Source organism: Conger conger, chromosome 14 (assembly GCF_963514075.1).
Source record: "Conger conger chromosome 14, fConCon1.1, whole genome shotgun sequence".
In the NCBI taxonomy this organism is placed as follows: Eukaryota; Metazoa; Chordata; class Actinopteri; order Anguilliformes; family Congridae; genus Conger; species Conger conger.
In genome coordinates this window covers 32325426-32351221 of record NC_083773.1, presented here as the reverse complement: position 1 = coordinate 32351221, position 25796 = coordinate 32325426, and the positions used below count along the sequence as shown (strand labels likewise).

At 46.2% G+C, this 25796-nt stretch overlaps 2 protein-coding genes across 8 annotated transcripts in view; one reads left to right on the top strand and one right to left on the bottom strand.

Moving 5' to 3' along the window:
- megf6b (multiple EGF-like-domains 6b) overlaps positions 1-8447 on the top strand; it is a 38631-nt gene extending 30184 nt beyond the window's left edge. Inside the window, exons 22-38 of the mRNA XM_061220060.1 lie at positions 223-354; positions 628-756; positions 915-1043; positions 1326-1454; positions 1776-1904; positions 2282-2410; positions 2508-2636; positions 2763-2891; positions 3755-3886; positions 4193-4321; positions 4966-5094; positions 5429-5557; positions 5909-6037; positions 6160-6288; positions 6484-6612; positions 6728-6856; positions 7196-8447. Of these exons, the coding sequence (XP_061076044.1) occupies positions 223-354; positions 628-756; positions 915-1043; positions 1326-1454; positions 1776-1904; positions 2282-2410; positions 2508-2636; positions 2763-2891; positions 3755-3886; positions 4193-4321; positions 4966-5094; positions 5429-5557; positions 5909-6037; positions 6160-6288; positions 6484-6612; positions 6728-6856; positions 7196-7263 (2138 nt within the window). The 3' untranslated portion in view covers positions 7264-8447. The remainder of the gene's footprint in view (positions 1-222; positions 355-627; positions 757-914; positions 1044-1325; positions 1455-1775; positions 1905-2281; positions 2411-2507; positions 2637-2762; positions 2892-3754; positions 3887-4192; positions 4322-4965; positions 5095-5428; positions 5558-5908; positions 6038-6159; positions 6289-6483; positions 6613-6727; positions 6857-7195) is intronic.
- A 2745-nt stretch (positions 8448-11192) lies between these two features.
- Positions 11193-25796, bottom strand: part of kcnab2a (potassium voltage-gated channel subfamily A regulatory beta subunit 2a) — a 72026-nt gene continuing 57422 nt past the window's right edge. For all 7 annotated transcript variants that reach the window (XM_061219254.1, XM_061219256.1, XM_061219255.1 and 4 more), the window contains 8 exons: positions 25127-25170; positions 24889-24975; positions 23019-23104; positions 22403-22523; positions 22217-22311; positions 18993-19113; positions 18126-18214; positions 11193-16153 (listed from right to left, as the gene is read on the bottom strand). In XM_061219254.1, the coding sequence (XP_061075238.1) occupies positions 16064-16153; positions 18126-18214; positions 18993-19113; positions 22217-22311; positions 22403-22523; positions 23019-23104; positions 24889-24975; positions 25127-25170 (733 nt within the window). In that variant the 3' untranslated portion in view covers positions 11193-16063. The remainder of the gene's footprint in view (positions 16154-18125; positions 18215-18992; positions 19114-22216; positions 22312-22402; positions 22524-23018; positions 23105-24888; positions 24976-25126; positions 25171-25796) is intronic.

The window sequence follows — 25796 nt, the reverse complement described above, 5'->3', positions numbered from 1 at the left end:
TTCTCTTTCAAACAGCTGAGTTTAAACGGGCTTTGATGAGTACTTTGATGGGTGGCCTCTCTGGACAATGAAATTGCCGTTGCATTATGAGTGTTCGTTGCATTCTCCGTCGACCTGCTTGGTTCAGACACCAGAATTGTCTGTATTGTGTTGGTACTGTATAGTAACAGAAAGGGAGATATGTCTGATCCCCTAATGCATGTGCTGTCGTTTCCATGGCAGCGTGTGACGCCGGGCGTTGGGGGCTGGGCTGTGCCGCCGTCTGTGACTGCAGGAACGGTGATGGCGGTTGTGACGCGGTGACAGGGCAGTGCCTGTGTGAGCCTGGCTTCACCGGGAGCCGCTGTGATCAGAGTACGTGTGTATGAGTGTGCCTAACCCTGACCCTAACCCTAACCCTACCTCACACCCCGCAGAACATCTGAGAGACTCACCTGAGGAGGTACATGTTACAACGGCAATATGGCACATATCATGGAGACGGACTAAAGGACAAAAGTTTTCAAAAAAAAAAAAATCCTATAAAAATGTATTCACATAACCTGTGATATATCCAGTTAGTGTGGGGTTACTGTGAAATATATTTTCTAATTAATTATTGAACTAGTCCTCTCCACCACCCCACAGAGTGCCCTCTGGGCTCCTTTGGTTCGGGCTGTCGGCACCGGTGCCGGTGTGACAACCAGGCAGCGTGTGACCACGTAAGCGGAGCCTGCACCTGCCTGCCAGGCTGGACTGGAACGTTCTGCGAGAAACGTAAGAACTCTCACCTCATCATTGACCCTATTACAACTGATCCTACAGCAACATGTGTGCTATAGGAGCACTGATGTTCTGGTATTAGCTATGGTATGGTGACCCTCACCCCGACACTAACACTCCCCATACTAACTCCACGTCCCTGTGTCCTGCAGCCTGTCCTCAGGGGTTTTTTGGCCTGGAATGTTGGGAGAAGTGTCCGTGTCTGAACGGAGGGCGCTGTGATCACCTGACAGGGGCGTGTCTGTGCCCCGCTGGCTGGGCTGGCCCACAGTGCAACAGGAGTGAGTCTGACATACTGAGCAGTCATCCCCAAACATGGCACACTGTACAGCGCGCAGTCAGCCTCAAACTGCACATTGAATAGTCGGTCAAAAACACACACTGTACACCAAGCAAAGCGTATTATTGATTATTGAGAAAAACGGCAACACTAAAATTGAAGTATTGGTCAAGCACTCCTTTGTACATCTGGTGATTCTAGCTCAATATTAATAATTTCCATGATGTCCATTCCTTGGCTGGTAGTGTCTGTAACAGTGCAATGTTTCCATGTTATTGTATAGCATGCCAGACTGGTTACTATGGCGATGGCTGTAACCAGACCTGCAGTTGCCACAACAACGCCAGCTGCCACCCGGAGAGTGGACAGTGCCAGTGTGCACCAGGCTGGACCGGACCAGGCTGCCGGCAAGGTAACCCAACTGCTGCCTGGGCAACAACAGTAATTAGTAATGATGTGTGTACTGTGCATAATAGCTGTAATTCAGTGCAAAGTCTAATTCAGTGCAGCTACACAGGCTTAGGTAACCATTTGAGCCTGCAGTTTTACAGTTTAATATCACACCCCTTTGATCAGGGATTATTTAATGAGTGTTGTTGCACAGCGGATGATCAGGGTTGTGTCTGTACTATAACTATAATATGATATATATATGTCATAATAAGAGCTGTCAGTCAGGGTCGGGCCTGTAAATGAACGACACAATGCAGCTGTGTCTTGCCTGATGTCCCAGCATGCTCGGTTGGATTTTATGGGGCGGACTGCAGCCAGCGCTGTCTGTGCCAGAACGGGGGCGTGTGTGAGCGGGCCAGCGGGCGCTGTGTGTGTCCTGACGGGTGGACCGGAACAGCCTGTGAGCTGGGTGAGTGACCCCACCCCTAATAAACTCACCTCTTCAAGTACATTTCAGAAGACTCACTTCTTCAAGTACATTTCAGAAGACTCACTTCTTCAAGTACATTTCAGAAGACTCACTTCTTCAAGTTCATTTCAGAAGACTCACTTCTTCAAGTACATTTCAGTGGCGTCAGACAGCACTACACAGCCCAGTCCACTGTATCATGACCAAGTCAAATTTCATTTGAGGTTGCGCTCTAACAGCAGAAACATAAATGTGTATTTATGTTTTTCACACTATTTTATATGGTGCCGTCATCACAGTCGTAAGTGGTCCTGCTCTTCGTGCATATTGAAATGAAAGTCTTTTAAAATCTCTGTCCTGGTGTTCACTCTCTCCAGAGTGTGGTGAGGGCGAGTTCGGGCCGGACTGTAGGCAGAGGTGTGCGTGTGAGAACGGGGGACGGTGCAGTCAGCAGAGCGGTCACTGCGTCTGCCGTCCGGGCTGGGTCGGGGACCGCTGCCAGACAGGTGAGGAGTGACCGCTGGACGTCCAGAATGTTCTCCGCTGTGGTGGAGTGGAAGGCTAATGGAAAACCCTCCTCTGTGTGACCCCTCTCTGGGACAGCGTGTGAGGCGGGGCGGTTTGGAGCGGGGTGCGGTGAGCACTGTGTGTGTGAGCACAGCGCCCCCTGTCACCACGTCACTGGAGCCTGCGTGTGCTCTCCTGGCTGGAGGGGCACAGTGTGTGACAGAGGTCAGTCCTGTTCCCTCCTCTTTTAACCTCGATTCCTCCTTATCTCTCTGCCTTCATCTCCTTCCCCCCTCACTCCTGCCGAACACGCTCTGTCGCCCCCTCCTGGCATACGGCTCTGTGTTTCAGCCTGTCTGCCCGGCACGTTTGGGGAGGGCTGTGCGCGACGCTGCTCCTGTCCCCCAGGCACTTCCTGTCACCACGTGTCCGGAGAGTGTGGCTGCCCCCCCGGGTTCACAGGCAGCGGCTGTGAGCAGAGTGAGTCACTCACCCACCCTTCCCCTGGGTCTGTACACACTGTGAGAGACTCACCCGCACTCACCTGGGTCTGTACACACTGACGAGACTCACCCGCACTCACCTGGGTCTGTAAACACTGACGAGACTCACCCGCCCCTCCCCTGGGTCTGTACACACTGACCAGACTCACCCGCCCCTCCCCTGCGTCTGTACACACTGACGAGACTCACCCGCCCCTCACCTGGGTCTGTACACACTGACCAGACTCACCCGCACTCACCTGGGTCTGTAAACACTGACGAGACTCACCCGCCCCTCCCCTGGGTCTGTACACACTGACGAGACTCACCCGCCCCTCCCCTGCGTCTGTACACACTGCGCTCACCTGGGTCTGTACACACTGACGAGACTCACCCACCCCTCACCTGGGTCTGTACACACTGCGCTCACCTGGGTCTGTACACACTGACGAGACTCACCTGCCCCTCAACTGGGTCTGTACACACTGACGAGACTCACCTGCCCCTCATCTGGGTCTGTACACACTGACAAGAGAATGGTGCTCATTTGTGAGCAAAGTACCTGAGGTTGAGACCCTGCATTCAGTTCTGCCTGCACCAGATACAAGCACATTTTTCTATGGAGCATAAACACCTGTGAACTGTATTCAGTCAACATTTATCCTATATTTTGAGTAATACATGCATTCCAAGGTATTAGTCTAGTTACATTATTGGCATTTTTCTATGGTGTTGTACCTTCACAAACCACATTTAGGTGAATTACTTTTGTTGATTACTGCAGTCAAATGTTGATTGAATCCAGGCTTGTGTGTGCTGCATGTCTGGGCTGTTCCATGTGTTTCGCGTGTCTTTTCGCAGCTTGTCTGCCTGGTACCTTTGGACTGAACTGTAATGAGGTTTGCCAGTGCTCAGAAGCTAACCAGCACTGCCACCCAGTGACGGGGCTCTGCTACTGCGCTCCTGGCTACCATGGGCCAGGCTGCCGACTTGGTGAGTCTCTGCAACTGGATTCTAGGCGCATCGACAACTGCATTTTTGCTGTAACTACTGCTGTGCATTTAACTAGTAGAGCTTTTTATTTTGTCTATGTAAAATATAATATCCAGCATGTTATTTTTTTCCATGCCTTGCGACCCACAGTAGATACTCAAAGATATTCACAAATATATTGTACATTACCCTAATCCTTGAAATAATATAATCAGTTACATTACATCCGATTTCACAAGTGTTAAGTGATGAATAATACCAGAGACCAGTTCCCCACAATTCCTCTCTGCGTGTTTGGGCTTGTAGAGTGTGAGGAGGGCCGCTACGGGCCCAACTGTGAGCGTCAGTGCCAGTGTCTGAATGGAGGAGTGTGCCAGCGTACCACAGGAGCCTGCCACTGCCCACCTGGGTACATCGGAGCCCACTGCAACACCAGTGAGTACACTTACTGACCCGAGCGCTGTACCTAATGTACAACTACACTACACCTGAAGTACACTTAGTGACACAGGCCTTGTACCTAATGTACAACTACACTACACCTGAAGTACACTTAGTGATACAGGCCCTGTACCTAATGTACAACTACACTACACCTGAAGTACACTTAGTGATACAGGCCCTGTACCTAATGTACAACTACACTACACCTGAAGTACACTGAGTGACCCGAACTCTGTACCTAATGTACAACTACACTACACCTGAAGTACACTTAGTGATACAGGCCCTGTACCTAATGTACAACTACACTACACCTTAAGTACAGTACACCCCATTCTGTGTACATTGTACAGGTATCCTACACTTATGAGCATAGGTATGCTAACTATTGAGTGTAAGATTATTGTATAATTTCTGCCCTATACCTATAGTACAAGTGTAGACGGTGTAGCTATGGGTTCAAACCTCACCTCAGACGATTGTGCTTCTCACTTGTTACACATACAACCCTGTAATAGCTGTGAATTCAACTGAGCCTCGGTGAGCTTGATTGGGTTGGTCTTTGTACTGCCAGTTCATTTAATCAGTGAGCTGTTTCGGGCTGTGTGTATAATTTCACTGGGCCGTCTTCCCAGCATGCCCGGCTGGCCATTACGGAGAGGACTGTGCCCGGTTGGTGCTTTGTGCTGGGGGGGCCAGGAACGACCACGTCACTGGCAGGTGTGTGTGTGGCCCTGGACGGAGAGGAGACAGCTGTGAACAAGGTGCGTGCACATATCTCTAAGCACCCGATTGCTAGAAAGAAGCTTACATATCTGTGTGGGTGAATGACCATTATAGGTCAAAAAGCACCCTGTGCTCTCTCTCAAACACAGACGTGTGTTTGAGAGAGACCGGAGTGGTCCGGTGTTTTGTGTGTGTGTGTGTGTGTGTGAGTGTGTGCCTGTGTGTGCATACGTCTGTGTTTGTGAGAGACTGAGCGGTCTGGTGTTTTGTGTGTGCGTGTGTGCCTGTGCATCTGCGTGTGCACACACGTTGGTTGAGAGAGACTGAGCAGTCCGGTTTGTGTGTGTGTCTGTGTGTGTGTGTGTGTTGCAGGCTGCGCTGTGGGCTGGTTTGGACAGGACTGCGCTGAGCGCTGTAACTGCAGTAATGGAGGAGTGTGCGACTCGGTGTCTGGGGTCTGCCTCTGCGGTCTGGGCTGGACTGGATCTCACTGCGAGAGCAGTAAGTAAATGTGACTGCATGAACGAATGACATTGATGACTCCTCCTATGACTCCTGTCCTAGGGCGGCCTGTAGCGTAGTGGTTAAGGTAAATGACTGGGACAGACGGGAAGGATGTCCCGGTGTAGCCACAATAAGCTCTGCACAGCCGCTGGGCCCTTGAGCAAGGCCCTTAACCCTGCAGTGCTCCAGGGGAGGATTGTCTCCTGCTTAGTCTAATCAACTGTGCGTCACTCTGGATAAGAGCATCTGCCAAATGCCAGTAATGTAATGTAATCTATGCTTTTAAGACAGAAAGTGTGGCCCGTACGCATTGTGCACTGCAGTTTTTGTCTGTCTGCTGTGTGCTAGCTTGCCCACTGGGGCGATACGGACCGCACTGCCGGCACCGGTGCGACTGTCGGAACAATGCAACATGTGACAGAGTGACGGGAACGTGCCAGTGTGGCCCTGGCTACTACGGACATCGCTGTGAACACAGTGAGACATTCACACACCGCACACCCACGACTAACAGCACACAGAGATAAACACGTACGCACTTACGCGTACCTGGTGGTACTGAGATAAGAGCCGCGTTGACCTCACCCCCCTTCCTCCAGTGTGCCCCCCTGGTTTTTTCGGCTCTGGTTGCCAGCTGCCTTGTGAGTGCAGGAGTGGTGTCCCCTGCCACCCAAGTTCTGGCCACTGCATCTGTCCTGCAGGATACCAGGGTCCTCGCTGTGAGAGAGGTGAGTTAACGTACCCTCCGCTGCCCCTCGAGTGCCAGGGTTACCAAAACCAATTACACATCTACAGCTTGAAATCCCTCAGTGTTCATGATATATTCATCAGTGTAGCATGAGCTGACTGTATGAAGCCTGTTAATTAATCTTCATCATAGTGTAATTATAACTTATGAGCTCTTTATATACACTCCCTCTCAGTTTGTGAAGAGGGCCGGTTTGGGGAGAGCTGTGCCAGGTCATGTGACTGTGATGGAGATGCCCCATGTGACCCTCTGCGTGGCAGATGCCTGTGCCCCCCAGGGAAGACTGGAGCCAGGTGTGATATAGGTAAGGGGAGGGCAAGCTTAGCTCAGCCAAATTCCTAACTGTACTCATGTGTTCTTTAGAAAAGAGCAGCACAGCTTTTCTTCACTATGTAAATGTGTGTGTGTGTGTGTGTCAGATTGCAGGGTCAGTTGGTACGGCCCTAACTGCGCTCACAGCTGTGTGTGTGAGAACGGGGCGCAGTGTGACCCCAGGAACGGCCGCTGCACCTGCCTTCAGGACTGGATCGGACTCAGCTGTCAGGAAGGTGAATCACCCACCCGTGATGGCCCTACCCACGGCTCACTCAACTGAGAGAACACTAGTCTCTAGCCGCAGGGTTTGCTTTTGTTGTTACTCACCACTTAATTGATCCCTGAAAGCAGTTCATTACACAGTTAACTCACCTCAGCTGGTTTCTTGGGTGTGAATAGGTTGCTGATATTAAGGTGAAAACAAAAACCAGCACATCCTGTGGCTCTCCGGGACCAGCAGTGAGGACCGCTGGGCTACTCTGATGAAGATACACGTCATGCAGATCCCACCCAGCGCAGTATGAGCCCGTCGTTCATGTAAAGCTTTGACTGAACTCTTCTTTTCCTCACAGGGGGGCCCCCTCGCCAGCCTGACAGAAGTAGGAGATCGGACGGATCGCATCGAGGAAACGCCGTGTAGCGCCTACCGTGTGACTGACCTACGTAGCCTCCCACTCTCACAGGGGCACAGAATCCAGGCCACGCTGAACCAGAGAGCTGCATTACGCTAAACACACACTTTTAAGTATAGAGGTCAGACTGCACTCCGCCAGGGGGTGGCGCTGCAGATCCAAGCGGCCCAAGGACCTGGAGAACGCTAATGCTGGACTGAAGCTGCTGTCAAGCAGCGTGTGTGAGAGCAAGGCAGCCTCTATAGACCTCGGAAGATTTTGTGCACCTCCATGGGAAGACATGCAATCTGTGATATACATACCGATTGACTACACTTCTAACGCACACACATACGAAGACTCATATGCACAAACATAGAGTGAGCTCCATACTGTTTGGGACTGAATATGCCGGTGATGGTCCTAGGTTCCAGGGCCAGGTCCTCAGTATTATTCTGTGGGAGAGATACCACACCCTGCTGGCAGGGGTCAAGGGTCAGAGTTCAGGGTTCAGGTTGAAAAAATAATGAATAGTGGCTTTTATTTCAGATTATTTCTCTGTCTGTATGGACAATTACATTATTCTGAAGAGGATGTGCAAGAAGAATGGGTTTAAAGGAAGACATTTCAAGAGAGTGAAATATTCACTGTATTTTATATTTTATAGGTGGATATACCCATCGTATACCTCTAACTTCCATTCAGTGGCACTCTTTCAATCATACTTGACAACTTTTTAAATCTTCATTCTCCTGATATCAGTCATTGCTGTACATATTCCTTTGATAATATCATCATTATCATTTTAGCTGAAGTATGGATTAGTGTAGTATTCAGTATATTTATGAATGTGCATACTGTCCTTTATGTATGTACACATAGAAAATTATCACTGGTCTTACATAATCGTCGACCCCGAACGCAATTCAGGCAAAGAAAATTCATATATTACACAAGAACAGAATAGACTACAGTGTTTGCCTTTGACAACACACTGTGTAAAGAATATGCCAACCTAAGCCAATCTGTTTCATGGCATACAGTTGTATGTTGTGTGTCTCATACCAAACTCCATGTGCTTTGGTCTGTCACTTTTCCCTGGTTCATGAGGTACGAGTTACTTGTGGAACTGAATATTATGTACATGGGGTACTGCTGTTGCAGCCTTTACTGTACAGGCCTGTGTTAAATTTACATTAAGCCTGTGCTCAGTTAACACTCTCCTCAAAATTTGAAATGAAATGCAAGTGTTGTGTTTTTAATGGACAGTTCAGTGTTCAGTGTCATTGACTTGTTAAGCTTTCCTTAAATTATGGGTCACAGTTGAGCATTGAGAAACATTAATGTAATGTAATGAGAAACCCACTTTGAAAAGGAAACAATGCATCACTTTTATTTTGAATGAATGAATGAATTTGAATGAATTTCAATAAAATGTATTTTATATCTGAAAGTTTTCATTATAATCAAGCACTGAACCAGCTCAGTTGAACCTTTAACACATCTGGGATTCACTAATCAATTTACAATACAGTAGTTACAATACAGTTAACTACTGCATAAGCTGCGGGATTCTCCAATGCCCTCATTAAATCTTATTGTCTCCTTATCAAGATCATCAGCCAGGCGAAGTGCCAATATTTACACGTAAGCTCTTGGTACAAAAATTCACCTCATATTGTTACTATACTATGTCAGCTGGCAATCTTGTTTATTCATTGCGTTTTGTACAGGCCAATTTGTGAGAAATTGTCTTTGATAAGTTAAAAAGTACAATAGGTAAGATTGTTGTGTTAAAACGTTGTTACAATCCCTTCCTATCATTGAAAAAGGCTCACTGACATGTTGACTCACCCCCTGGCCTGTGCATTTGTATTTGTACATTTGTAGGGCCGTCAAATGTATCAAAACATTGTGCAGCTGTATAGTAATTAAAGCTCATTGGTTCAAAAACGGTTCCACCTGCCACAGCCAATGGCATTCTGGGGGCTTATTCTGATTATTCGTGTCGTTGCCTAAATTGCACTCCAGACAAGCAATCACTGAAACTCTGTTTACTATTGCCTATTATCCAAGCGAAGACTACATATCTAGTTATAAAATAATACCAGTTTGTTATTGGTAGCAACAAGCAAATTAGCTAGTTAGCTTGAAGAATTAACAAATATCCACTTTGCCTACGATAAAATATAGGCAATACGAACGTAGGGGTTGCACAAGCGTTGTGCTTCAGGTGGATATTTGTACATTCGGGAAACTAACTAGTAATCGCTAATTTGCTTGTTAGAGCGAACTGGTATTGTTTTTTAGATAAGCAATATTATACAGTTTCAGTGATCGCTTGTCTGGAGTGCCCCTTGTCCCTTTACGTGTTCAATCTTTATTTCAAACTGTAAGTTGCAGTTGTGGTAGTTTGTGTTAGACCATCATATCTTAGTTATATAGCCAGCTAGTTACGCAGCCAAATAACTTTTTTGCTCACAATATAGTTGGTTAGCTAAAGTGAAAACTATAAATAGTGTTCTGTTGCACACCAAAGTCAAGATCTCAAAGTCACCTGTTCGGTGAACATTTTCTTAGTAGAACACTACAAAATGACGACAGGCTCTGTAGCGTTTGTCACTGTCAGCTTTCCAAAACAGTGCACGAGAACACTGAACTGTACGATAACGCTTTATATTACGGGTTATATTCAGACTGTGGGAACAGTGTTGTGATTTGAGGTTGTCTGTTGTGATTCCTCTCTTGACCGTTAGGAGTCAGAAATGGCCCATTGTACCTTTAAATTGTCAATTTGCTTTATTGTTGCCCAATGTTCATGCTTTGGCCATTTTTATTTAGAAAACAAAAAGAAAATTCATACTGTAAATTTAATATCACGGTGATAAGTTATATATATATATTTTTTTATTTATTTAATTTTTTTATATTCATGTTGAAACAGCAGCAGTCAGTCTCCCCTCTAGTCCCATTGTCCTCATTATGCGGGAGTGAAAACAAATCTGAATGTTTACTGTACCACCTGAAAAGTGTACACTATGCTTACCACCAGAAAATTGTAGTGTAATAGGTTTAGTTAGTGTAATATGTACTTACAATGCAAACATAACTTTCTGCTGCATGAGGTTTGTTTACCCAAGTTTGAAAGACTGCAGGTCCAGGTTTGTATACTTCTGTTGCAGCAAAAATGCACACCCACGCACACACAGGGTTGTTCCTGGGTCAGCGTGTGTACCTGTGCTGACTTGGTCCAGTGACTGTGGCTGATTGCGTGGTACAGGCTGAAAAACACACTCATCTACAGCAGCACTCAAAAACACAGGATACCTAATGGCAAACATCCCAACAAGCTCATGTATATTGGTGGAACATGTCACTGCTTTGGGTAGGTTCATGGCACAATTCCACTCAACATTAGCCGAACACTCTAGACCACAGGTGTCAAACTCCAGTCCTGGAGGGCGGCCCCCTGGGAATTGAGTTTGACATCCCTGCGCTAAACTGATCAAGCAGACATCGTCCCAATGCTGGCCATATATGAGCAGTTGGCAGTCAGGTTGCTAATGCATTATGCAAATGATTACATCATTTATGTAAATGTGGCTTTTAATTGTGTATGCCAATTAAAATTTGTAAGGATTCTTGCAGTTGCTTCAACAACATGCTGATATTTTGGACAATATTTACAGTATGTAATTAAAATCTGCAGCAGTGTAGCATAATGCTTTGGGAACGGGGCCTGTCACTAAGGTAATATAGTATGTGAATCGCAGGTGGGATACTGCCATCATTCCTGAGCTGAGAATTAATTTCATAAACACATAAATACAAAAGCAGTAGAGCCCACAATTACACCCCCGCCCCCCATCCTGAAGTGAATGATTAAAATAAACATGTAACATTTGACCATCACTGATTGAAGTGTGAAAGTGAAAGACCAGGCAGAACTCCATGAAAGTCACTTCTTCATAACTTTAATTTTCATGTCATAAATACAGAAGCTGTACATATGTAGTATGCTCAGGTTCAAGCAGAATGCAGTTAGCAATGCCTGCCAATGAAAATAGTCCTAAAAATTAAACGGGCAGAAGTGATCACAGCCGTTATTATATACAGAGATCAAACTATGTACATTCAGAAGCTATTGTGACACTCCATCAGGTACCTAAAAGAGTGAAATATGTAGCCTGCAGCGGTAAGCATTTTAAGAGAATTAGTCTGAAGGCATGTACAATATCATCAGATCATTTCCTTTTGTCATCGTCACCTTATTACAAACCCAATAAAATGCAGCATGTTACAAAAATAAAACTGTAAAACTCTATTGCCTATGATTCTGCTGGTCTACAGCCAAGGTCTGATTGGTTCATTTATTGGCCTCACGCAATACAGAACTACCAGTCCCCGTGCAAGCCAAGTCACAGTGTGGAAACACTACAGGCCTGCACCATCAGAGCTGTAGCTACCGACCATGAGAGAGTAGATACCTCTTAATGTCAAGGTTACATTTAACACTAAGCATTCAGCAAACTGAAAACCCTTAAAGCAAACATTATTTGTGGTGCATTGATCTGTTTTAAAAAGAAAAAAAGATGCGTATTACACACAACTAAACATGCTGACTAATGAGTGGGGGGGGGGGGGGACTGTCCAACCGTTTAAATTCATAACTGACTCCAGACTTTACATTTGAACTGAACAGAGTACATGTACACACACACACACACACACACAGTAGAGAAATTTCCCACAGGCTCAAGTTGATCCCAAATAACAGCGTTGCCATTGCTGTGAGGTACATGGAAAGTGTTCAGACTGAACACATCCATTACTCCACACACACCCTCACACATTACACTACAGACATTTCTGCACACTGACAAGAGGCCCTCAAGATAAAAATAAAGATATGTTTATGTATATTTCCATATCTGTCTAGAGGACTGACTTTCAGGTGTAAAACGCAAAGAACCATGATACTTCACAGCGAAATGAAAAGCCAGTGAAAAAGCCTCGATCCTTGTGCTAGACTCCTTCAGGTAAGCTTCACCAAAGTGTCAACATAGAACACTACAATGGACTGCTATGGAGTCACACGCGCGGGCACACACATATGTACATTATGTTAATATGCACACGCAGTAAACACACATACACGCGGGCACACGTATGCATGAGTTCACCAAGCACTAGGCGATGGGACTGACACTCCCGCCTCGGGCACCGATATAGTGTTTACAGCGCACAGTTGCTGCAGGTTTTCCATTCAACTTCAGAGCCTGCCACGTCTGTGCCAAAGTAACGACTGGGAACGTGCACTCGCACTGTGTACGTGCTGTACAGCAGAGCCGTCTCAGGCCAACAAACACGGAGGTAGGGAAGAACTATATTAATAGAATCAATACATACTATGGATCTCTGTGTATGTCGTGTGGCTGTTCTGTGCTGTTATATATTCTCACTGTGCAGCACACGGTATAAGAACAGAAACTGCTTATTGTGATGGAATACTCATGCATAGATTGACGGTAGAAACACCCGGTTAAATCTTCGTGGAAAGGCGTCCTCCTCAAAAGTGATTTCGGCAAACATGCTGGGCGTTATAAAAACTTTTTAGATATATATATTTTTTTACCCCAAAGGTTTTTGTATTTGCGGTTGATTTAATTTATGTACAGAGCAAAGAGTGTGGGCCACGTCGCTTCGAGGTGGACGCACGTTGTGGAGCTCCATGCAGCTGGGATGCATTTCACAGCGCTGTTCTCTTTGGCCAGAAGGGGGAGCCAGAGGCCACAGGAAACCTAAACTGGAGTTTGGATCAGTCGCACAGCTTCATCAATGCGGGTGTCCAGCCCTCAACGCCGCATGCTGGGCAACAGCACTGCGGCTGCGGTACTGCACTACCCACAGTGGCCAGACGGGGGAACCAGAGACCAGACAGCTAACAACGTTATGAACACAGGTATAGCATCTGCCGGATAGCCTGTGAGACGTGCCGTCCCCTCGTCTCCTACCTCCCTGTCCATACTGGTAGAGCAGCATGGTGCTGTAAGTGTGACATGAATTTTGACACAGAAATCTTCCAAAACCATTCTCCTCACCCTTCTGATATGTTCAAATACAAATATGATTGAAGAAAAAAGCTGAATAACAAAACTAGATTTTGCAGCAGAAAGACTTCAAATTTCTTATATTCATTTGCAGCTAATAAATATAGCCTAAAATTACTGAAAATCAAACTAACTCAGTAGAATTAATACTCTTATAACCAGGCCACAGTCATGCTAAATATCTTTGAACTGAATCATTCACTCTGCACTAAGAGAAGTAACTGGAAGCAATATTAGCACTCAACCTGATTAAACTGAATGAAAACTAGTTTGGACAGTCACATCTTTTCATTAAGGCCTGTTAAATCAGTGCAATATTCTTGTATGAAATGGAAAATGCAGAAAAACAAGGGTGAATACTCTTGGAATACTGATGTCCGTTTTGCCCGTTTGGAATACGTAAATATAGTAATCTCTTTCACGGAACGGCCAACATATCGCTCACATATTTGTTAGTGTGCAAATTTAAACCCACCAATCCACTATCCAGTTTTTACATCCCAGCTCATTTCTGAAATCTGGAAACTGCATGAAGGGTATGTGTGCGTGAATTAATGCAAACCTGCATATATGAATGTCTTAGTGTGTGTGTGTGTGTGTGTGTGTGTGTGTGTGTATGTGTGTATTCCTGCATTTATGTGATATAGCGTGTGTGGGTGTGTGTGTGTATTCCTGCATTTATGTGATATAGCGTGTGTGGGTGTGTATGTGTGTGTGTATTCCTGCGTTTGTGTGATATAGCGTGTGTGTGTGTGTGTGTGATATAGTGTGTGTATAGACGTATTCCTGTATTTATCCGATATAGAATGTGTGTATTCCTGCATTAGTGATCTACCATGGGCTCTGACTGCCGAAAGAGCAATGTGAAGCACATACACACATGGACATACACACATGTGCGGACACACACACACAGATGCATGCAAGGGCACACACACAAGCATACACATGCACACTGACTGCAGTGGGGAAAAAAACGTTGCAAACACTTCCTTTGGTCAAATGCCTGCCTCATGAGCGAGATTCATGGAATTAACTATGGATGAATGTGTTGCACATGTGGAGATATACATACATTTACATCTCTCTGTGTACACACAAACATACACGCATCATAAGACAGATGCTCCGGTCTCTAAGAGAAATTACAAAGACAACCCTGAAGGACCATAAAAAAGAAATTAACTTTACAGAATGAAGAAAGGGGTACACAACTTTTGCACTTATATGTATATTTTGTATACAATACCTGTGTTTATATATACACATATATAATGCATATATATGTATATAAGGATGGATAAGATTGGACATGGTGTAAATGAATAAATGAATGGTTGAACCCAGATGTGAGGAACACGGAGATGTCAGTCTTTGGATTGAGCCAGGTGACATGTCACTCTGTATGGTAGCGAGATGGCTTCCGTAAGCCGCACACGCACACAACTCTGTTCCAATCCCTGAGCTGCTGACAACCAGCCTACGCTTCCCTTAACCACAAGCAGCTGACTCTTGTGCTGTGCTCCTATTGGCCAGAATGTGTGATATTCAGATTCCTTATTAATATGCCATATTAAACACCTCCCCAATAGGATACTTTGATGAACACTGATAAAGCACAGACCAGACTCAACAGGTAAACCCATAACATGATCAGGTCTAATCAGATTAACCCGTAACGGGACCAGGTCCAACAGTTAAACCCCAAACAAGACCGGGGAAACTGTGACCCCCTTCCCACCCTTCCCACAGTTCCCCTAAAAGTGTAATGGGAGCAGGTCAGACTGTGTTAATCAGTAACAGAACATGGTCTAGGGTAGACCTGTGCGGGGCTCTGGGGTTGGCAGTTAAAACCATAATGTGACCAGGCAAACCTGTAACAGGACTATGTCGGGTAGCGTGAACAAGGTTTGTGATAACCCTTCTTAGCACCGAGTTGTGCTAACATTATCTCCGGCTTTACTGGCCAGTACATTTTCAGCTCAATACATCTCAGCACATGCTCACTCAGGACAGCTCAGTGCAGACCAGTTTAATGGAAAGAAAGCTAACTTTGGTCATATGGTAATTATTTGAATTGGTAAAAAGGCCTTCTGGATGTGCATTCTGAGAAATAGCTGGATAGACTATTGCAGGAGGCCATTTCCCCAATTCACCCACGGACACAAACTACCATTCGAGAAAAAGCTGCCCACAGCTTTCAGCCGCCAACGAACCAAACCTAAACTGAGTAAGTTACAATGGTGCAAATGCAACAGATCATATCAAACGCTCATATTGATAATACTTTTGTTTATATGCATTCAGTATAAAAAAAAAAACACTAAATAAATAAAACAAGAATATTTTGACGGGCAAGCAAGCGTGTGCTTTTTTTTTTTTTGTTCGTTTTGTCTTTTAGTAATTTTTCTTCTCGTTTCAAAACGTGTTTCTGCTGAATTGCACGAACTGCCGATTTAAGTACTCGTGCACAAGACCCCCCTCTCTCCCCCCGCACACCCTGCTCTTCTGGCGGGTCTCGGAGCTGCGGGTTCGACTCGGACTCTCCCTGGTGTGTACAGTAATTCAAAAGGATCCCCCCCCCCTACAGGGCAGAGCCTCTGCTCGCCTCGTGTGCCAGTTTCTATCGGTAAAAAAAAACTAAAGCTCAAGCAAACATAACGACAGGCAAAAACCCGGCCGCGTCCGGCTCCACAATCCCGGTCCCTGGGGCCCCCGGTTAGGACCGGTAGTCCTTTTTACTGTAGGGCTTGTTCCCCAGGATGCTGTCCACCTCGTGCACGATGGAGGACGACAGCTTGGGCAGGACCTGCGTGAGAAAAGCAGAGCTGCGTTTCAAAAGCGGCCGTCTTCCCTGGCTGTGAGAGAGCGGTGCAAGCCTGGAGGGACACGGTGTCTGAACCGACGTTATGAGTGCGGTCCTGGTGCTGATGAAACATTTAATACCGCAAATGTCAAACGCATAATGGCGAAAACAAACAGAGAAAAATCACACAACCCACGACTACCCCCGAGAGAGAAAGAGAGAGAGAGAGAGAGAGAGAGAGAGAGAGAGCGAGGGGGTGAGGGAGAGAAAAGACAGAATTTACTCCAGGCCAAACAAAGCGAAGGGAATGCACATAGAACTATTGTGATTGTGGTTAAAATCCTATTAAGCGCCAGTGTGTTATCTGGCCGAGTGAGTGCTTCCCCTCTCCCTGACATCATTAGCTCAGACAATAAACTACACAAGCACATTACCATATATAGCCTGAGCTGAAATGGCAACACTATTTTATTTCCGAGCCAAATTTACGGCCAATTCCGTTTGGGTTTACTTTTTATATTCACATTTCACACATCATATTCTCACACATTTTTCAATTCTTTACATACAGTACATCCATTCACGCAGATGGATATTTTCCAAAGCTATTCAGGTTCAGTAGCTTAATTCAAAGAGACAGCACCAGTGCCCCACCTAGATTACAGGCACTGCGCCTGTAATGTTGGGAGTTACGAGCCCGGTTCTCGAACCGTTACACTACACTGCTGCCCCAGATCTTCCGTCTCATGAGAGGCAATGGCCTCTGAACTGCGTATATTTCCGAATAGGTCCTCTAAACGGAAACAAGCACACCTGCTTTATTTATGATGTATGAGTTGTGCTTATAAAAGGAAGCGGAGGAAACGCACAGGGCATTTATATTTCAAATCTGTCCTGCCAACACACCTCTTTTACACATCGCTTCCCTCCTGTTGATTTCTGAATTACTGGAGTGGTTGTTGTTACCTTTTGTTTTAGGGGCCAAAGCACTGCAAGTGCTGGAAGTGCAAGCTTATTTCTTACGGTTTGCACAGCTGTCATGAGATTTGTATCCCCATACATGTCTGCCTAGAGAACAAGTTTACAATGTCTGCCATATTAGGAATTTAGGATAAATTTGGAAAAACACTTAAAATGCTTCTTCTCCTGCAAAAATGGACCGATTTACAAGAAAGTTGGTGCACAGCCTCTGTAGACCGAGCTGTATGAAACTCTCACAGGATTTAGATTAATTTAAATATGGATGAAAACAGAGCCAATAAATACCAGTGTGATCATTGCTTATCACACAAATGCAGATTAATCCGGTTCAATGTCAATTGATAAAATTTGGTTGCTATACTAGCACTCACGAGTCAAACTTAAAAGTACAGTCTTGGCTGATAGAGTACAGTATTTCTTAATAAATTCATAAACTTTCAGAGATGGAAAGTGTACTGTACTAATCAATATCCTCATCTGGAACATGGATCTGTACCTTTTATGTTACCAACCTTGTGGTTTTGCCTCCATTTTGGAAAAGCTATTATCCATTTTCCTCTGTCTGCAGTTTCAGTCTAACCACAGAATGAGACTTATAAACCTTGGCACAGTGGTACAGGGCACTAATTGGCCTCTTGTTAAGTGGTTCAATATTGCCTTTGTGTGCTTGGAACCCGCTTGCTTGCATATGTTATTTTGTGCATATTGTTATTATGATCATTATAACTCTTATTGTTGTGCAGGCAGCCCACATTAATTGCACAGGTTTCCATGGTGAGGTTGGGATTACCCTCCCAACAGAAATTCGCACTCCCTCGACGAGGAGCGGGACCAGATCATATTTACCCTGTATCTAGCCAACAAATCAGTTTCTTTGTTTGGCATGTTTAAAGGGCAGGGCACGTCTAAACAAATGACTTGTAAGGCCTGTTTAAGCTAGAGACGGACAGGAGTACCCTTGTACACTCAGTGGAAACGCACGCCGTGGTCTCACCTGTATGGCTCCTATGTTCTCCATCAGCTGGTCAGTGTTTGAGGCTCCCAGCAGTACTGAGCTCACCCCCTCGTTCCGCAGACACCACGCTGAGGGAGACCAGCACACAGCAATGATGCCTCCTGGGAAAAACGGTTATCATAGCCCACCCCCCCCCCCCACACCGAAGCACCGCACACCAAACACACCGCCCCACTCGCGCAAAAACACACACACACACACACACACACACACACACACACATACACACACACACACACAACACAACATATTCATCTTCACAAAAAAGGGTGTCCTACTGCAAACATGGATACACATTTATCAGGTCACCAGGATGTCCAGTCACACCGTGGTGGTTCCATCGAGAGTGATGCGTTCCCAATGACAGCCAGGGGGAGGCAGCATATGAATCTGAAGGGAGTGTGTGAATGTGTGCGTGCTCATGTGGGTTTGCATTAAGGGGTGTGGCAGTGTACTACCTACCTACCTACCTACCTACCTACCTACCTACCTACCTACACAAGGTGTATCTACATTAATGTCATGACCTGATGCCTTGGTGTAAACCCAGTCTTTATTCCTGCACTCTGGAGCAAGCATATTACAGAGCACCTCCTGCACCCTGCTCGCTCAGGGGACCATAAAGGATGGACGCCATTTACCCATAATTCCCTGTGGCCCATGTATTGGGAGTCAGCTGGACTCTACGCAGTTAACAAGCGGCTCTTTGGTGTCTTGACACACTGTAACGCTGCGACAAGCTTCCTGCTACCTATCGGCTCCCAGCCGAGGAGCGCGGGGCTGAGCGTGACGGACGGGACGGACGGACAGACGGACAGAGAGAGAGAGCGGCAGCGCGGGGCGTACCGATGGCGAGCTGGGGCAGGGTGCAGCCCAGTCGCTCCGCGATCACCTGCAGCTCTTTCAGCTTCGCCTGCTGGCGCCGGCCCTCCTCGCTCAGAATCTTATCCTTCAACCACTGGTAGCCCTGTCGGACACACAGCACGCCTGCTCAAAGACCGGCCCCCACACGGCCCACGCTCCCACACGCAGGGAGGCTGCAGCTCCCCCGCCACATAAATAAACACACTCTCTACCCTCTCTTTTATCTGCGCTTACTGTCAAATAAACACACTCAACCCTCTCTTTTATCTATCTGCTCTTATTCTCAAATAAACACACTCAACCCTCTCTTTTATCTATCTGCTCTTATTCTCAAGTAAACACACTCAACCCTCTCTTTTATCTGCGCTTACTCTCAAATAAACACACTCTCTACCCTCTCATTTATCTATCTGCTCTTATTCTCAAATAAACACACTCAACCCTCTCTTTTATCTATCTGCTCTTATTCTCAACAAATAAACACTCTCTACCCTCTCTTTTATCTGCTCTTACTGTCAAATAAACACACTCTCTACCCTCTCTTTTATCTGCTCTTACTGTCAAATAAACACTCTCTACCCTCTCTTTTATCTGCTCCAACTCTCAACAAATAAACACACACTCAACCCTCTCATTTATCTGCGCTTACTCTCAACAAATAAACACACACTCAACCCTCTCTTTTATCTGTGCTTACTCTCAAATAAACACACACTCAACCCTCTCATTTATCTGCTCTAACTCTCAACAAATAAACACACACTCAACCCTCTCATTTATCTGTGCTTACTCTCAACAAATAAACACACACTCAACCCTCATTTATCTGCGCTTACTGTCAAATGAACACACACTCAACCCTCTCATTTATCTGTGCTTACTCTCAACAAATAAACACACACTCAACCCCCTCATTTATCTGTTCTAACTGTCAACAAATAAACACACTCAACCCTCTCTTTTATCTGTTCTAACTCTCAACAAATAAACACACACTCAACCCTCTCATTTATCTGTTCTAACTCTCAACAAATAAACACACACTCAACCCTCTCATTTATCTGCGCTTACTGTCAAAAGAACACACACTGAACCCTCTCATTCATCTGCTCTAACTCTCAACAAATAAACACACACTCAACCCTCTCTTTTATCTGTGCTTACTCTCAAATAAACACACACTCAACCCTCTCATTTATCTGCGCTTACTCTAAAATTGATCTTATCTTATCAACATATAATTAGTATTCTCAATTCTTCAGTAAAAAAAATATATATAAAGATATGATAAACATAAAAATTACAAAATTAAACATACAAAAATAACAAGAAGAAAGATCTATGATGGGAGAAAAATGGAGGAAAAGCTAATTTCATTCAGTCAGAATTAATGACACTATAACAGTATTTATGTGGCAGAGAAGATGAGCTCTCCCTGGCAGGCAGCGCTTGTGTGAGTGGGGCCATTTTTAAACAGGCGATTCCCTTCACTACAGCTCAAACAGCCCTCTCTCTCTCTCTCTCACACACACACACAGGAGCCACACAGACGTCGCTACAAATTCTCACCACGTTAACATTGCGTTCGAAAATACATATTCCTTTTCAAAATGAAACCTTCAACATTTGTTGTCATTTTACACGTCTTATGTGTCTCATTTTATAAAGCATAACCTCTCTATCATAGAGGAAGACCAAATGGGCCAAATTCTATGTATGCTATAGTCGTATTATTGAAACAATAATACCAGCCCTTCTTCAAAAAGCATTTTCATGCAACACAGAATGTCAGTGTAAAAGCTCATTAGGGCTGTAAAAGACAAAAGATAACTGCAGTTTAAATCTGACCAAAATTCAGATCAATGACACACGCATATTAATTTCCTTTTGGTCTTGATTAAAAGTTAACCCACGTTCTCCAGACAAAGACATAAAGCTGATGATTTTTACACGAGTATATACACAGTGTGCATATATTTTCAAAACAGAATGACCTCACAACAAGCATAATTGTAGGGAAAGAGAACACACACGATACCAGCAATGAAAGGCAGTCAAAGAAGGATGGGGAACGACACAGGATTGTGCAAGTGTGTGTGCGTGCTTGTCTGTGTACTATATGTATTAGAAGTGCATGTGTGTGTGATTCTACGTGGCTGTTTATGTGCAATGCCTGTGGGAGTGTCTATGCATTAATGTGCTCTTTTGAAAATAATGCTCTTTAGAAAATGTGCATGTGTGCATGTGTGTGTGTGTGTGTGTGTGTGTGTGTGTGTGTGTGTGCATTTGCGTGAGTGGGGTTTGTTTGTGTGTGTGTGTGTGTGTGTATTTGTGTGAGTGGGTTGTACATGTGTGTTTGTGTGTGCGTGTGTGTGAGTGAGTGGGGTGTGTGTGTATTTGCGTTTGTGGGGTGTGTGTGTGTGTGTGTGTGTGTATTTGCGTAAGTGGGGTGTGTTTGTGTGTGCGTGTGTGTGAGTGTGTGTGAGTGAGTGGGGTGAGGTGTGTATGCATGTTTGTGTTTATGTTTGTGTGCGCAGTGTGCTTAAGGTCCCTGAGATTTGAAGCAGCACGCACAGCCTCAGAGGTGGGGAGACACACACCTATGGGACAGAAACCTAGGAGACACGAAAGAGAGTTAACACGAGAATCACCAACAACAAAAGGGGGAGAGGGGAAGAATCCCAAGAGGGGGAAAAAGGTGGAGGAGAGGGAGAGGGGGAGACAGGTAGAGGAGAGGGAGACTGGTGGAGGAGAGGGAGACAGGTAGAGGAGAGGGAGAGGGGGAGACAGGTGGAGGAGAGGGTGACGGGTGGAGGAGAGGGAGACGGGTGGAGGAGAGGGAGACGGGTGGAGGAGAGGGAGACGGGTGGAGGAGAGGGAGACAGGTGGAGGAGAGAGACAGGTGGAGGAGAGAGACTGGTGGAGGAGAGAGAGACAGGTGGAGGAGAGGGAGACTGGTGGAGGAGAGGGAGACTGGTGGAGGAGAGGGAGACTGGTGGAGGAGAGAGAGACAGGTAGAGGAGAGGGAGACAGGTAGAGGAGAGGGAGACAGGTGGAGGAGAGGGAGACAGGTGGAGGAGAGAGAGACAGGTGGAGGAGAGAGAGACAGGTGGAGGAGAGGGAGACAGGTGGAGGAGAGAGAGACTGGTGGAGGACAGGCTGAAGTGGAGGACAGGCTGACGCGGAGGCAGAAGGGTCTGGTGTACCTTCAGAGAGGCGCGGGAGTAGGGCGGCACCCCACTGTCGTATTTCCCTGAGATGATCCCGCAGGCCAGCGGCGACCACGTCATGGCGCCCACACCTGAGGGGGGACGGGGGACGGAGCAGAGGGTCAGCGTCACCGCCATGTGGGCGCGCTCCCTCCTCCCGGCCTGCAGGGGGAGCCCACTCACCGATCTTGTGGAAGAGCTCGGGCAGCTGCACCTCCACCTTCTCCCTCTGGAACATGTGGTACTCGGCCTGCTCGCAGATCGGGGGGATCTGGTTGAACTGCCGCGCCACGGAGTATGCTTCCTGCAGGACACACAGGGGACAGCGGGACAGAGTGTCATTCCCCCCCGTTCACCTTCCCTGCGACAGCGCTGTCGGGCAACGTGTCCCTACTACGCTACGGGGGGATGATGTCTGCTTGGAAATTGCATTATCCGGCTTTTCCCCGTAGAAGATCTTTCATCCTTACACAGTCCCAGCTAAGCCACCACTGATTATCAAGCTTGTAATCCCAGATAATACAGCGGGATTTGCACTCTGCGCTGAACCCAGAACTAAAGAGCAAAAGGGTCGCAGAGCCTTCAGTCCGTCCTGTCTCGTAATTCACTTCGGGAACAGGAAGTCTCCTCACAGAAGTCGGTGAACTGGATGTTCGGAGGGCACACTCAAATCAAAATATCTTGCCTCTTAATCCCCAAGTAGCGTGACTGTGAACACCCGTATCTCATTTAAGGACAGACTCCTAAGCAGGCTTAGCTGCACTGTGGTCCGTGTGAGGGACAGGGGCGACGGCCTCACCATGATCTCCATGGGGCTCCAGCGGGACGTCCCCCAGTACATGGCCATTCCCTGATTGATCACGTGCGTCATCGCCCGCACCGTCTCTGCCAATCAAAACAGAGACACCAAGATTGGAGGGGGGGGGGGGGGGGGGTGGTGGAGGGAAGAAAGTTCTTGAAAATAGATTGATTTTATATAGTTATAGTTTTATATAGTTATAAAATGGTGAAGAAATATTCCTTTGGGAGGCTAAAGCTGCTCTTTTCTACTGTACATGGACCACTGACGGGTCACAGCAGCTGCCCTGAGGACCACAGGGGGCTGAGCCAGCTGCACAGTGCAGAGAGAGAGAGAGAGAGAGTGAGAGAGAGAGAGAGAGAGAGAGAGAGAGAGAGAGAGAGAGAGAGAGAGAGAGAGAGAGAGAGAGAGAGAGAGAGAGAGAGAGAGAGAGAGAGAGAGAGGGGGGAAAGTGCGGGAGAGGCAGAGGGGAAAAGGAGATGGAGAGGCATAAAGATATGGGAAAACAAAGTGCAAACCAGAGAAATAATGAAAGACGAGCGTTTTGCCCTCAGGTTGTGAGCTAAGAAAAACCAAACAGATGGCAGAATTTCCCAAAGCCACTGTTTCCAGAAATATGCAGTTGCTGTGGACTTAATAAAAATAGTGTGGGATATTGGCAATTCTGTGCCTTTTAAAGGTGAAAAGGGGGGATAGAATGGTAAATGGTAACAGGTTGGTATATTATATAGCGCCTTCATCCAAATTGATGCTTCTCATTCACCCATTCATACACACTCACACACCGACGGCGATTGGCTGCCTTGCAAGGCACCAACCAGCTCGTCAAGAACATTTAGGGGTTAGGTGTCTTGCTCAGGGACACTTCGACACACCCAGGGCGGGATCAAACCGGCAACCCTCCGACTGCCAGACGACTGCTCTTACCTCCTGAGCCAATGTCTCCCCATAAAGGATAGAGTGACTCTGACAGGAACAGTGCAGACTAGAGACAGACCAGGTTCACTGTGCGGTCCCTGCTGTTCCACTACACTGTGATGCACTGCACTGCATTCTAATCTCACTTTTAAGGGATGCATATTATTGCTCTCCATTGAAGCAAAAGCAATTAACTTCCAGGGAGGGACAGTACACTTTCGTTTGTGACATTAATTCACCTTTTGTTAACATTCTGGATTGGCCCAGACAGATTTTGTGTGCAATGAAGGATATTTTGTATATGTATAGTTACTGAATTCACAATTCTCAATTTACTTTAAAATAGAACACATATGCGCTTCAATTTCCAAATGACTGTAAAAAAAACAAAACAAAACAAAACAAAAAACCCACAAAAATACAAAACAAATGGGAATGATAAAAAACAAAAGAAGAATGCAGGGCAGGGGTTGACAAACCAATACCAATATGACCCATTTGCATGATGCTCAATGTTAAAGGGCCAATGTTTCCCACTCCATGGCAGAAACACAGATGTGTGCTCAGTCATGCATTAATATTACATGTTCAAAGCGCAGCGCTAAGCTTAGCTCAGTTAGACCCAGTCATATGCCTCTGTCTTTCTGAGCAACCAGTACAAGAGCACTGAGACTGAGGTGTGTGTGTGTGTGTGTGTGTGTGTGTGTGTGCACATATAGTACAAATATAGTACTCTTCCCTCTGTCTTCACTACTCTCAGCCTACTTCTCAGAGCCAAACACAGGACAGTGAATCTGGGGAAACTGGTGGAGAAGAGAGACAGTTGGAGGAGAGAGATAGGTGGAGGAGAGGGAGACAGGTGGAGGAGAGGGAGACGGGTGGAGGAGAGCACTGAAACACCCTTCGAGACAGAGACAGACAGCGTGGACAGAGAAGGGAAAGCTCACAGTACCTTCCATGGGCGTGTTGGGGTCTGGTCGGTTGGCGAAGACCACGTCCACATACTCCAACTGTAGTCTCTCCAGTGACGCCTTGAGACCTGAGAAACACAGCACATTGGCTCTTGAACATAGCCAGGCCTTACAGCGTGGTTTTTCATTGGTTCTCATTGGCATTACCCATCCTTCCTCAGAGGATCGGGCCAGGACCCCATAGAATAGAGTCCAAACCCCACTTGGATGATGCCTTACCTTCTATGATATGCTTCCTGGACAGTCCTCTTTCTGTCTCTGCTCTGGAAGGTAATCACAGAACATCCCGTTAGTCACACTGCTGCTCTGGTGGCCAGATTCAACACAGAATATCCAATGTGACACCAAGACGAAATCGGCTATAAAACGACAATATCCACTCTTTCAAACCATGAGCAATGCTCTCTGCAATATTCAAAACAGAACATCGGTTTAATCACACCACAGCAACAGCAATAATATTCAGCACTGAACATCTATAATATTCAACACATTCACTCCCACAACCAGGGCTAAAACAGTGACACTGAACATGGAACATTTACTCTCACACCATGGTTAAAACAGGAACACTCAGTACTGAACACTGTCGGTCACACTATGTCTAAGAGAAGCAAAATTCAATTCAGAAAATCCACTCTCATACGCCGTGACCAAATCAGCGATATTCGAGAGCCCACCCACTCTGTCACGCAACGGCTATAAAAGAAAAAGATCCACGTGGTCGGAGCACAGTTAGAGCAGGAATATTTAAAATAGGACAGCAGTGGGGTGTAATAATTAGCGTGCTGATACCAGAGGCTCTTTACTGTTATTATCGCACGCATCCTGGCCCACACACAAACGGACACTCGCACACACTCCCAATCAAGCGCAGAGATGCACGCGA